This window comes from Pleurodeles waltl, chromosome 5 (assembly GCF_031143425.1).
Source record: "Pleurodeles waltl isolate 20211129_DDA chromosome 5, aPleWal1.hap1.20221129, whole genome shotgun sequence".
NCBI classification, from domain to species: Eukaryota; Metazoa; Chordata; class Amphibia; order Caudata; family Salamandridae; genus Pleurodeles; species Pleurodeles waltl.
Genome location: NC_090444.1, coordinates 1,433,892,351 through 1,433,906,904, shown reverse-complemented (window position 1 = coordinate 1,433,906,904; position 14,554 = coordinate 1,433,892,351). Strand labels below are relative to the sequence as shown.

General features: G+C 41.3%; 1 protein-coding gene across 14 annotated transcripts in view; it reads left to right on the top strand.

The window, feature by feature from the left end:
- The window catches only part of ADGRB3 (adhesion G protein-coupled receptor B3), a 1,499,072-nt gene that overhangs the window by 1,390,017 nt on the left and 94,501 nt on the right, over positions 1-14,554 (top strand). For all 14 annotated transcript variants that reach the window (XM_069235737.1, XM_069235727.1, XM_069235726.1 and 11 more), the window contains 3 exons: positions 4,276-4,371; positions 7,955-7,994; positions 13,650-14,293. In XM_069235737.1, the coding sequence (XP_069091838.1) occupies positions 4,276-4,371; positions 7,955-7,994; positions 13,650-14,293 (780 nt within the window). The remainder of the gene's footprint in view (positions 1-4,275; positions 4,372-7,954; positions 7,995-13,649; positions 14,294-14,554) is intronic.

Genomic DNA, 14,554 nt, shown 5'->3' with positions numbered 1-14,554 from the left:
AAAATCCGACATACACAAGTCAAGTTATGAATTTTTTAAGATTAAACTCAAAAATAGCGCTTAGAAACAAAAATGCTTCAATGAGATGTTAACACGGCGTCGTGACGGAGTCGTTCCCAACAAGTCGACACCAGCGGCGCCGGACACGGAGTCGTGTAGACCCCCAAGTACAGTACCTTTGGTGAAGAGTGAAAACAAGCCGATGCGTGAAGTCAGGAATCGCGGCGTCTGTGCGAAACGTTGAATCCGTGCACTTCAAGGGGCGTCGGTCACGACGTGGTGCGGCGACTTCCACGGAGTCGCGGACTTCAGCGGGGCTGCTGCGGCGACGGGCCTGAGAAGAGTGTCGCGTTCCAGCAAAGGTCACGGCGTCAGGTGCAGGCGGCGTTACCGGATTCAGCAGCGGCGTCAGTCCGGAGTCGGCCGAAGTCGATTTCCTTGGATTTCCACCAGCTTTCCTTTCAAGGGCCCAGGGACTGGATAGGGCACCACTTGTCAGAACAGGAGTCTCTCCAGAGACTCCAGGTGCTGGCAGAGAGAAGTCTTTGCTGTCCCTGAGACTTCAAACAACAGGAGGTAAGCTCTAACTCAAGCCCTTGGAGATTTCTTCACAAGATGGAAGGCACACAAAGTCCAGTCTTTGCCCTCTTACTCTGGCAGAAGCAGCACTGCAGGAAAGCTCCACAAAGCACAGTCACAGGCAGGGCAGCACTTCTTCCTCAGCTATCAGCTCTTCTCCAGGCAGAGGTTCCTCTTGGTTCCAGAAGTGTTTCTCTAGTCTGTAGATTTGGGTGCCCTTCTTATACCCATTTTAGTCTTTGAAGTCACCTTTCTTCAAAGGGGACTCACACCTACTTGTGAAATCCTGCCTTGCCCAGGCAAGTCATCAGACACACAGCAGGGGGTTGGAGCCGGCATTGTCAGAGGCAGGCACAGTCCTTTCAGATGAGAGTGACCACTCCACCCCTCCCTCCTAGCAGAGATGGCTAATCAGGAAATGCAGGTTACACCCCAGCCCCCTTTGTGTCACTGTCTGGTGTGAGGTGAAAAACAACCCAACTGTCAAACTGACCCAGACAGGGAATCCACAAACACGGCAGAGTCACAGAATGGTTTAAGCAAGAAAATGCTCACTTTCTAAAAGTGGCATTTTCAAACGCACAATCTTAAAATCAACTTTACTAAAAGATGTATTTTTAAATTGTGAGTTCAGGGACCCCAAACTCCACATGTCCATCTACTCTCTAGGGTAATCTACACTTTAATCATATTTAAAGGTAGCCCCCATGTTATCCTATGAGAGAGACAGGCCTTGCAACAGTGAAAAACGAAGTTGGCAGTATTTCACTGTCAGGACATATAAACCACATTACTATATGTCCTACCTTATCCATACACTGCACCCTGCCCTTGGGGCTACCTAGGGCCTACCTTAGGAGTGCCTTACATGTAAGAAAAGGGAAGGTGTAGGCCTGGCAAGTGGGTACACCTGCCAAGTCGAATTTACAGAGTAAAAATACACACACAGACACTGCAGTGGCAGGTGTGAGACATGATTACAGGGTTACTTGTGTGGGTGGCACAACCAGTGCTGCAGGCCCACTAGTAACATTTGATTTACAGGCCCTGGGCACCTCTAGTGCACTTTACTAGGGACTTAACAGTAAAACAATTATGCCAATCATAGAGAATCAATTACGTACACATTTTAAACAGGAGCACTTGCACTTTAGCACTGGTTAGCAGTGGTAAAGTGCCCAGAGTAACAAAAACAATAAAATCAGAGTCCAGCACCCATCAACAACCTGGGGAACAGAGGCAAAAAGTTAAGGGAGACCACGCCAAGGATGAAAAGTCTAACACACAGGTAAGTGTTTTTTATTTTTATTTAATCCCCTCGCCTTTCCTCTTTTAATCCCCCCTATCCCCTGTGCACCACCACCCCCCCCCCTTCCGTGTCGTGCACGCCATGACTGTGTATGGTGCATCTGAGTGGTAAACATAATGTAGAACAACTGGATATGCATTGATTGTTTCAAGCTTATGTACTGAACAAAGCCTGCAGACAAAGCTCACAGGCAGGTTTTGGTACATCTAAGTATCTCCCTTTGTGTATCACATAACACAAGACATAAATGCAGGATATATCCTCTGTGAATTCCACTCTTGCTGTAAATGTTGGGCTTGAATACATGGTCTATGCTATGTTTGTTGCATCTTTCAAACATGCACTAACATAGTCTGATGACAAAGGCTGCATTTATTGTTTGTACATAATACCCAGTGTACAGCCTGATGCACTGTGTGTAGCCTGCGCTTTTACCTCTGTGCATCAAAACTCAATTACTTAAACACTGCCAGTCGCTTATGTCTGAAAAAAAATCTTCCTGGAGATGTGCGTGGGAATAAACTGCCGGTTTGAAACTCACGAACATTACTGATGATTGTAATGTAAGGGTAGTTAGGGTGAATAGCCTAGCTACACGTTGAAGTTATCCGAGTATAACGTCTTAAAATCCATTGGGAAAAAATAGCTGGACTGCCTTTAAAGATATGATGCAAAGGGCAAAACCCTTGAAAATGATCCTTTAAGGTAGCCACACACACTAAATTTTCCACAATGTTCTGCTGATGAACTTGCCCCAACGTCAAAGAACACATTACAAATGGTTTCATCAAGGCCACCCTATATGACGTCACTTATTACATATCATCCAGCATCAGGGATTACAAGGCAAATGTGAAATGACATGAGCGTTGTTACTAATTTGCCAGCACTTCCTACACATCAATTAAAAAAGTTAATTGCATGATATTGCTAGTATGCCCCGTTAATCCAAAAACCACTATTACATAGAGATTGTTTTACCTACAAGCCTTTTGTTAAATAAGCATCCCGTGCGAACGGAAATGTTGCCACAATTGTTCTCTCAGTACAGCTGTTAAAAGTGAATTCCAAGGGATTTTAATGTATTTCTAAAAACACAATAGCACAGAAAGCGGCTTTGTACTCAGACTGGCATACACAATGTGGAAAAATAAATATAGGATACATTGTGGACTTTTCGATACACTCTTGCTAGTTTCATTTCCTTTCACAGTTAATGATTCCCATTGTAATGCTGGAGATATCTGTCACACTGACAGGAAATCAGTAATGTCAGAATGTGTCCAGTTACACAGAGCTGCTCAGACTCTATCATAAGCTTTGTTTTTTTTAAATACTAGCTTTTTGTTACAAAAGAAGCACCTTGTTTACCTTTTTGCAACATCATACGGTGGTTTAAATATTCTCAGCTGTGAGGTGTAAAAGAACTGTAAACGCACATAGTATTTTTTTATAGAGAGCAATAAAACTATGAAAACATTTATTCCCTTGAACTGATCTAAGAACATAGCGCCTTCTTGTACCACATTAGCGTCATTTTTTATGAAGCCGAAGTGGTCTAACGAGGACAAATTCGCTGAGCTATATTTACAAAGTGGCGCAGTGCATGCATTGTGCCATTTTGTAACCCCTTGTGCCACATTATGCCTGCACCAGGCATAATGGATGTAAGTGGGGGCGTTCCCCTGTTCGCAGCACTTTAACAGTGGTGCAAAATGTTTGCTATTTTAACGCATGCACAGAGCAGGCGTCAAAAAGGGGCATACCATTGTTTTCAATGGGCCCCTATATACTCTGCAGGATTAGCGCCAACATTTTGGCACTAATCTTGTACAGTACATCAATGGTGTCATTTTGATGCTATATGCCCTACACTGTGCGATGGTGCGCCATATATTAAATATGGTGCAAACATGATGGCGGTAGGGGGGGCGCTAAGGGGCGCAATAAAAGTGTCACAGCATTGGATGCAGCGCCACCTTTTTAAAATTCAGTTCTTAATGCTTCTATGTATGTTTTACACAGAGTGTGCAGTCACTGAAATACCCTCTACGTCACAGAAGCATAGCTCTCAGTGACTCAGACCCCACGAAGTTATGGAGGTGATTATTGTTTGCATCACCGAGATTCCTGTTTGCCCTCCCTTCTCGTACCAGCTGATGAGAAAAATGTGATTTGAGAATGATTGGGGGAGTTCAATCAAACTCCTTTACATCTCATTCGCCCCACTGCTTCCATATACAGTGTGTAAATGTGTCTGACTCTCAGATCGCATACCCACATTCTAATGAAGCCTCCGCATCGCTGTCTACTGTCTGCTGTCGTTTTCTTCAGCTGTTAAACATAATTAAAGAGAAGAACATTAAGTACTGTAATTGTTTTCACAGGTCCAGGATGCTTTCAGATGTCGATTGAGGAACTGCCAAGATCCAATCAATGCTGATTCTTCGAGTTCTTTTCCTAATGGACATGCTCAAATCATGGTTAGCTTTTATTCTCTCCTTGACTGATTATCCAGCCTTTCTAATAAAGATTACATTAAGTATCCCCAGAGTATGGAGTTGAAATATTAATGCCAGTTAATGTCTGACCTTAGCACCTTTGCAGCCATCTGATATCTTTTTGAAAAGTTAAGCTTGAGGCTGGTTTTGATTCCTGGATTTTGAAAAGGGTTGAATTTCTTCCTCGACCTGGAAGAGTGACTGTGAGAAATGTTCATTTTTAGAAAGCTGTAACAGTACGATGCGTGAATTATTTGAATCTTTAGGTAGAGTAGAGAGAAGATGGAAAATTAACCGATCTTGAGATGCCAGACTGAATAAATATGGCAGTGAGGGCCCTGTAAAGCAACACTTTAATTTGAACACCACAGTAGCCTTTCAATCAAAAGATCTTCCTTATTCGTATATTTTATATGAAGCAACGACAGGTGTACCAGCACATTTTAAAGCACCTCTACGTTTTAAAAACAGAATATACACACTGAAAATTGTTTTTGACGTTTGAAATACTTAGTATTTTCCAAAATACATACATTTATAGGTCACTATCACAGTTAAGGCAAATTGGAAAACACAATGACTAATCATAAACTCTTAAACGCACCCCTATTCTTTCCAAACTCTTGGAAATCTAGTGTTTTTGAGGTGAACGTGAAAATGTTGCTTAACTATTTACCAAGGTAGGCGCCATGTTTTTTTTCTAATAGGGCTTCTCCATGCCTCCATTGGACTGTCAAATGTCTCCTGCTCACTGTTCACCATAGAACACGATGTAGTACCATGCAAGAATCATTAACTAATCACATTGTGGTATTTACCTTTCTATGTTGAACCTACAAAAGTCCTTTTTCTGTTGCCTCTGGTTTGGCATAGGCTAAACACCTGATAATTGAATTCTGAAAGTGTAGGCAGTGTATTTGAACAGTCAATAATTTTTCAGTAAGGAAACGACATTTGCTCTCAAATGCTGACTTCTCAATCTATATAGCTCTTTCTATTTTTGGCAGAATTTCTTCTTATGAGTTTGAGCATTCCTATTTTGAGCAAGAGGTAAAAGCTTAAGTTTAGTAAAATAAAATCAGTGTTTGTTTTCCAAGGCCCCTGAATGGTGTTCCTATGTTTAGATGAAATATATAAGCACGGACTGTAATCACATCATTACTTTGTACTTTTTTTAAATTTTCTGAATATTCATGTTTTGCCATAGATATGTCTGTATATATATATATATTTGCTGTGCAATGACTTAAATAGGTACTGCATTCTATTTGCCCTGTCATTGTGGACGTCACAGTTTACTCTGATATAAATGTACTTATTGTTGCCCTTTTTTAATTACTGCCTAATGTTGAGGCCATTTCACAGGCAACAAAAGTCATACTGATTTGAATATGAAAAGTAAAGAAACGTAGAGCAGTCACAATTTAATAAAAATGGACACACCACATCATAATTCAAAATTCTGATTATTAACTGAAAAATAGCAAAGTGAAATGGCTTAGACATAGCACAAGATAGTGTAATGTGTGTTTCCTGGTTCGTATTTGTCCATACAAAACTAACAGAACTGTTTTGCACCACTGCATTATACAAAGTCCTTACGCAAAGATACTGCATGTGGAGCATGATATACAAGGGCTCATGCTCAGACCTGCCAGAGCAGGTAACCCCTCAGAATGAATGACAAGTGACCATGTAAATGCTTTATTGTCTGCCTCAGGGAATGTAAATTAATTTTGCTGTCCCCTTAATGTCTGTGATGAAGACCTACTATCCTGACCACCCTTTCACAGAGAACACACACCCGAGCTGAATATACACCAAGTTAGCTGGTATTCAAACAATAGTTTATGTAACAGAATTCTGTCACACTAACAAAGACACTTCAGTGTCCTGTAAATTTCAGCTTTTACATGTATTGTTGCGTTTATTTGTCCAACAGTTGTGTGAACTTCTCTCATGTTTTCTAAAAGTCATTTCAGGGAGCTTAGAAGAAACCGAAGATCAATTATTTGATAACTTCATGCACATTAAATGTCTACCTGTATCTATGGATCAGTCTTCCATCTTTTGCCTTCTTCTGCCCCAAGTAATTTATTTATATCCACTATAGTCTAAAATATTACCACCTTTGCCTTTCCAGTCTTCTCCTTTGAGACTTCCATGAACTGTAGCCGGTACTAGCTCCAGGCAAGGGTTAGCAATACCCATTTTTAACAGACATTATGGCCCATATTTATACTTTTTGACGCAAAACTGCGCTAACGCAGTTTTGCGTCAAAACAATTAGCGCCGGCCAACGCCATTCTGAAGCGCCATGCGGGCGCCGTATTTAATCAATGACGTTAGCCAGCGTTAGCCGCCGGCGCTGCCTGGTGTGCGTGGAAAAAAACGACGTACACTAGGCAGCGCCGGCGTAGGGGGATATGGGGCTTGGGCGTCAAGAAATGGGGCAATTCAGGTTGAGGCAATTTTTTCGCCTCAACCCGATTTGCGCCATTTTTTTTCACTCCCAACCCCCATAGAAATGACTCCTGTCTTAGCAAAGACAGGAGTCATGCCCCCTTGCCCAATGGCCATGCCCAGGGGACTTCTGTACCCTGGGCATGGTCATTGGGCATAGTGGCATGTAGGGGGGCACAAATCAGGCCCCCCTATGCCACAAAAAAAAAAAAAACACTTACCTGAACTTACCTTAATGTCCCCGGGATGGGTCCCTCCAGCCTTGAGTGTCCTCCTGGGGTGGGCAAGGGTGACAGGGGGTGTCCCTGGGGGCATGGGAGGGCACCTCTGGGCTCCTTCAGAGCCCACAGGTCCCTTAACGCCTGCCTTTTGCAGGCGCTAAAAAACGGCGCAAAAGCGGCCGTACGTCATTTTTTTTGACCCGCCCACTCCCGGGCGTGAATTTTGCCCGGGAGTATAAATCCGACGCACATGCCTCGGAGTCGATTTTTTAGACGTGAATGCCTACCTTGCATCTCATTAACGCAAAGTAGGTGTCCACGCTAAAAAATTACGCAAACTCCATGGACTTTGGCGCTAGACGCGTCTAACGCCAAAGTATAAATATGGAGTTAGTTTTGCGTCGAAATTGCGTCAAAAAAAACGACGCAATTCCGGCGCAAACGGAGTATAAATATGCCCCTATATATCATGAGTTATGTGAAATAAGCAACCTGGACCTTGACAATAGACCGCACTGACAGAATTTGCAGGGTTATAAAGTCACTCTGGCTGAGGTAGACACGATTTCAACTCATGTCCATGAACAACAGAGCGATAATAGATTTTCAAGATGTCCACCTAGCTGACAATATTTTCCGTATTCAACAGTTACAACGATGGTGCGTTTGGGGTCCTGGAGTTTGACATCCTTGTGAATTATTTTTTTAACTTGAAATATATTAAATTATAGTGCCTTTTGTGGATGCCTCTGTTTCCTTTAAAGCTGTGATGTGTGATTAGAGCATGAAGGTTTCCAACAAGTAATTATAAATGTTAGCAATGAAATTCTAAATGTTTCCGAACTACTAACATTTGCCTTTTTATCATATCTTTTACACAGACAGATTTTGAAAAAGATGTGGATATTGCTTGTCGGTCAGGTAAGATTGCGCAAACGTGCCCGGCACAGAAAACTAAATGAACATGATGCTCTAAAACACAAACTACACCATTGTATTCCGTCACGAATAAAATAAAAAATAGCAGTCAGGGTTTTCTTGAAGGAGAATAGTTTCCATTCTGCTTATAGAACTGGTGGCACTTTTGCAACAGATAACGTACTTCTAATAAAAGAAAAATGAAAATAATTTGCCCAATGGGGCAAGGGAACTCATGAATTTGGTTAGGCGGCACTGGTATTTTGTATTACTTAAAACACGTTTCTCAAGGGAGAAATGCAGCTTTTCCTGAACATAAATGCCTGCTCCTCTCATTGAGGAACCACATATGAAATAGCCATAGAACGAACATGGAACGCTTCCTCCTGGGGAAGTGAACTGCAGAGGTTTGCAAATGCAATGACTGCATCAATACAGGTTCTAAAAGGGGTGATATTTCTCACGAGCTAAATGCTGTTCCCTCCTTTAACATCTGCAGTGGATTAAACAGAGCAGCAAGAGGTGTCCAAAATTAATTTCCGATTCCATAATATCAGTAAAATGATTATGCAGCAAAATGTTGCTGCTCTGAACCTTAATTAGGTAGTGATAGTTCCTATCTGTTTCTTCCAGTTAATAGCCCTGCCCTCAGCAACTGTTCTTGAACAGCCCTGTTGAAAGATCAATAAAACATGAGCTTTCCTAAAATCTATTAAAGACCTGTTAGCCTTGGTGAAGATACATGTTTTAACACAGGATAAAACAGGGCACGGAATTCTGTTCTCTGTTCAATCCATGCTGGTGTAATTTACAGTAAATTTCCTGTTGTGATTTAGAAGTTGGCCTGACTACCATTAAAAACAATTGCCAAAATTGAGTTATCATAAAAGAATGAGTGGATCCAAGGTTAATGCCAGGTTCAGTTTAAACAGTTTAAACATATGTATTAATATAAATAAGGCACACATCCAACGAAAAGTCCACTTGAAGTCAGTTTTCTTGTCTTTTATTCTTTGAATCTTGAGTTTCAGCCATAAGTCCCAATCGTCACTTGCCAATTGCCGCCAACACGTGTTTCGTCAGGGGCTGTACCCCGTGACTTCGTCAGGGCTGCAATTACATATATATGACAAATTGTCTATACAATTTTCAGAACATAATGTCATCGTTAACATGCAATTAAGTACACCTCTCGTGCAAAGAGTGGGATACTAATATAGTTGATGATTTATACCAACTAGCCCAGTAATAATAAGCTGTATAAATTACAAAGCAAGAGACAAATTATTGTGTTATTTGTAACTGCCACAAAAAAGGAAAAAAGTAATTACATAGAGAATTACGTGCAAAAGCAGTGTTCTAGTGCAACTATTAGACTTTAAACATATGTATGATGATTCACTAATTGGCTGTAGTGACATTTACAAACTGCTACGTTTTGGTGTAGCCTTTTTTGGGCCTAATCGGAAATTTACAAATAATTGCCATTCACCATAATAGAAGGTATTTTAATTAAAATACAGAAGTTTTATGAAAAATGTAATTTCCCAATGCACCCTAGTTTCCATCTAAAAACAATAAAACACTCACATTGGATTGTTATTGTTGCTACTCAACCATAATTCCAAACAATGCCTTGACCCTAACCTCACAAATGATACCACAGACCACATCACATACCCTATGATGTCACTGGTGGCACCACGTTTGATACTACAAATTACATCATTAGTAACATTACTGCACAAGGAAGTGACATGCTCTAATCTTAGAGACAGCCAACAGATGTCCTTTCAGAGATTGCATAGAGATGCAGGACATCAGATCACATAGATTGCATAGAATAGGAAGGCTGCTATGGGCTGGACAGACCTTTTATTCCACAGAGTGTTTCCTGGGTGGGCAGGAGCCTTTGGAGGCCAGTTTTGAAAGTTGAGGGCCAGACCTGTTGTCTCTGTAACTTTCTCCAGCTTCCAGGAAAGGGGAGACTTCAAAGGTGAGAGGAAGAGAGGGAGGTGGGGAAACATAGAGAGAACAGGATCACAGAGGGAGATTAGAGAGGAGAGAAGGAGAATGGATGAAAAGGGAGACTTAGCATGAAGAAACAAAGCAGAATGGCTGGTTTGAGCATTTTGCCATGGGTGCTTTTGGCTCCCCAGTCTGGCCCTGATGTCTTTAGTATGACAATCAGCTAACAAGCAGCCGAAGGGAGATTCCATGAAAAAAATTGGCCGCAGTTCCATTAACAATCAACGGATTTCCTCAGAAATATTTAATATAAGAATGAGCTATAGCCCCCTTAGAGCAAAAAGTTGATCTCATAGAGCCCACATGGGTATCTTTAGATTGCAATTGGACTAACAATGAACAAATGTCCCCAAACAGGGTCTAGTGAGATACCAGGGCTTCGGTGAAATTAACAATCAAAATATATGCAGACCAAGATTGTATGAATACAAAAGAACTACAATAACTTGCTCAGAGATCTGCTCATAGTTTTCAGCACAGATGCCATTTATGAAGGAATTTGTGATGTATTCCGGTTTGCTGTTTGTACAATTATGCCACGTATGGATTATGTTAACCATAAATAGTCACTTCACTGTTATTTAGAGTGTAGTTTGTAACCTTAATGTCTTTCAACCAAAGATTTATTCTAGGGCCTATGTAGATTTTCATAGTGTATTTTATAAGTCCATATTTTCTCATTGAAACTGTATTTAGCAAGGAGCTTTGTAGGAGCTTGCACCTTGATGTTCCTCCCACAGCCATATCTCTAAGATGTCACACCATACAATTCTTAAAAGCATTTCTAGCACCTCATGACGTTGAAAATTCCCAACTGCAAATCTTATTACAACCTTCACAAACCTTGTTTCATCACAAACTATTGTATTAAAAAGTTATTTAAAAAATGTGTTATGTACAGGACGTACACGTTTAGCAAGGTGTTGCCCGAAGTGTTGGTTTTGGTATTAGCCTCCTACTCTTGCCCTGTTCTTTGACTCTCCGTTAGCCTTCAAGTCCTTTGCCTAAATGTCTTTGTTTTCTCTGGACCCTTATACTTAGTGTCCTTCCTTCCGGTCAATATTGTCTAAAACGCACAAATAGAACTCCCCAGACGTAGCATACTCAATCGAAACCCATGCCGTAGCATGCAATGAACATGATCCACATGTGTGAAGGGTTTTCAGAGTCACCCCTAATTATCTGTCACGATTCCACAGAGAAACTGTCTTTATCTTTTAAAGGGACGTTTTCTTTAACCTATAAAATACAAGTGTTGCTGTTAAGGAATATAAAAGTAAGTGATCAGTCGTGATAGTTTTCAAGATTAAATCTGGATGTGTGTGCCAAAAATTGAATTGGTGTAAAATTGGGGATTTCTACACTCAACACTCTGGTTTCAATAACTTTTGTAAACGTGTAACGTTGAAAAATGTTAATACTCCCTTACCAAGCAGGGAGTTGCTGCAACAGCCAAATTTACTACTCTTGTGCTTTATTTGTATGGCTGAAGGCAAAAGGGTTGCAAAGTGGAGTTGTACATGGAAGCACCTGTACTGCAGGGTCACTGAGCACAGTGGCTTTCAGAGTAGCTAAGGGTGTGGTACAGAAGCTGTAAGTGCCCCCCTTCTTTACAGCTGCTGAGGGCATCCCTGCTCTCCCCTTGCTGATGATGTCTCATTCAGAGCGGAAGTTTATGAGGGTAGTTCCTTTGTCCCAACATATATTTATGATTACTCAAACCAATTAAGGGCAGTACATAAAAAGAAGTACTCTGTGAGCACTTTGTTTTTCTTTTCCATAGTTACAACAATTTTCTCGTCATGTTGACACATTATACTTTAAGCTTTTGACATGGAAGCTGAATTTACTTCAACACACTTGCCAAAGATTTTTCCGACAATTTAAAGGCAAGTAAAAGCAGTTGAGAAGTGATTGGTGTGGCGTTAAAAGAACGTTATTTCAAGAAGTTGAATGTTTGAAGGGTTGTAACCCATTTGTAATGCAGATGTAAATATCCATCACGGCATGAAAGTGACGTTTTGTAACAAACAGAGCCGAAAATTATTCAGATTCATGCTTAAGGCAGTAGGATTTGCGTATGTCTAATGGTTGTTTGCTTGTGGTGTATTGATGTTCAGAGACTCCAAATAAGTTTCAATTTAACCTATTTACATTTAGTGGCAAAATGGCTACGACAATTCCACGCCTGGGTTCGTCGTTTTACCTTAAATTCTGAATGATATAGACTCATTTTGTATACCAAAAATGAATTTGGAAACACTGTTGTGAACTGTACATTTCAACGTAAGTGTAACAAAAATCCTCACAAGAATAATCTTAGTATAGTGCAGCTGGACCGTAAAATGTGCTGGGTTGGTTCACTCTTTCCAACACCGTTTAAAAGCTAAAGCCCATATTTATACTTTTTGACGCAAATCAGCGCGAGGGCAGATTTGCGTCAAAACGTTTACCACCGGCTAACGCCATTCAAACATGTCAGCCGGGCACTTTATTTATGGAATGACGTTAGCCGGCTCTGCGGCCTGGTTAGCATCAAAATAAATTACAGTAACCGGGCAGCGGAGGTGAAGGGAAGACTGGGGTTTGTACGTCAAAGAATGGTGCAAATCAGGTTAGAGTAAAAAATATTGGCTCTAACCTGACTAGCGCCATTTCTGATGCAAAACCCCCAAGGAAATGACTCCTGTCTTAGCAAAGGCAGGAGTCATGCCCCCCTGCCGAATGGCAATGCCCAGGGGACTTCTGTCCCTTCGGCATGGCCATTGAGCACAGTGGCATGTAGGGCGGCCCAAGTTAGGCCCCCATGCCACTTAAAGAAATATATATATATACTTACCTACACTTACCTGCACTCACCATGGATGGGTACCCCCATCCATGAGTGTCCTCAAGGGGTGGGCGAGGGGGCAGGGGGTGTCCCTGGGTGCAGGGAAGGGCACCTGTAGACTGCTTCCATGTCTCCCACCATGGAAATGAGCCCACAGGTCCCTTAATGCCTGCCCTGACCCAGGCGTTAAAAAACGACGCAAACCCGGCTTGGCGCTACGTTTTAAGGCCCACCTCCTCCTGTGCGTCATTTTGACGCCGGAGGATAAATAAGGCGCACATGCCTTAGAGTCTTTGCACTGGAATGTCATTAGCGCAAGGTAGGATTTCACGTACAAAAATGACTCAAACTTCATAACTTTGGCGCTAGACGGGTCTAACGCCAAAGTATATATATATATATATATATATATATAAAGTAAATATGGAGTTAAGTTTGTGCCGAATTTGCATCTAAAAAAATGACGCAAATCCGCTCAGAGTATAAATATGGGCCTAAGTGCACAATTATCCTGATTAAAACCTAGCTATTAACATGCAGTAATTAATTAGGAAAAGAGAAGCACATGTCTTCGAATGAGTTGCATTTCTAAAGAGTACATGACTATTTTTAATGTTAATAAGTAGATGACAGTATTCAAAAGTAATCAAGGCAGTAGGCATATTTTTTTAAATCATTAACTCAGTAACTTATGACAAAATGTCATTGAATGGTATTTATAAAAGTATGTTGGCACAACACTTTTTTTACCTATATCTGTGAACTAATTCCTTGTCATGTGATTCCTTCTTCCTTTGTAGTTTTACATAAAGACATTGGACCCTGCAGAGCTGCTACTATTACAGGAACCATGTCCAGGATTTCTCTGAATGACGATGAGGATGAAAAGGGTATGAACCCAGAAGGAATGAGCTACTCCACGCTGCCTGGAAACATTATGTCTAAAGTTATTATACAGCAGCCATCAGGCATGCACATGCCTATGAATAGGAGTGAGCTGGCTGATCAATGTCTGAAAAAAGAGAACAGTGAGTTGCGACGAACTGTGTATCTATGCACGGACGATACCATGAGGGGTGGGGACATGGACATGGGCCATACTCAGGACCGGATGATGGAGAGTGACTATATAGTGATGCCAAGGGGTTCAGTGAACATGCAGTCTCAGATAAAAGACGAGAGCAAGCTCAACATGGGCATGGACACCTTGCCTCACGAAAGACTGTTGCACTACAAAGTAAATCCGGAGTTCAGCATGAACACTGCTAGAATGGACCAATTCAGTTTAAATTTAGATCAGCATCTTATGGCTCAAGAACATATGCAGAGCCTTCCGTTTGAGCCACGCACAGCAGTAAAGAACTTCATGGCTGCAGAACTTGATGACTGTGCGGGACTTTCCAGAAGTGAAACTGGGTCAACAGTGTCAATGAGCTCTTTGGAGGTTAGTAATGTGAATTTAGATGTTCAAACTCCCCAGAAAGGTGACATACAAACACAATGCTGGGAATGTTAGGATGTTTAAATGCTTTGTTGATTGGTGAAATAAGACATTTATAGGACATGCTTACTAAGATCTTTTTTAATACTTTAGCAACAAAATACCATAAAGAGACAGCTTGTGACATTTGGAGTGTACATTCCATAGCCATATTCCAAATAGTGAACACGTGAAAGAAGCAAGCTTGACGTTCCTTAAGAGTCA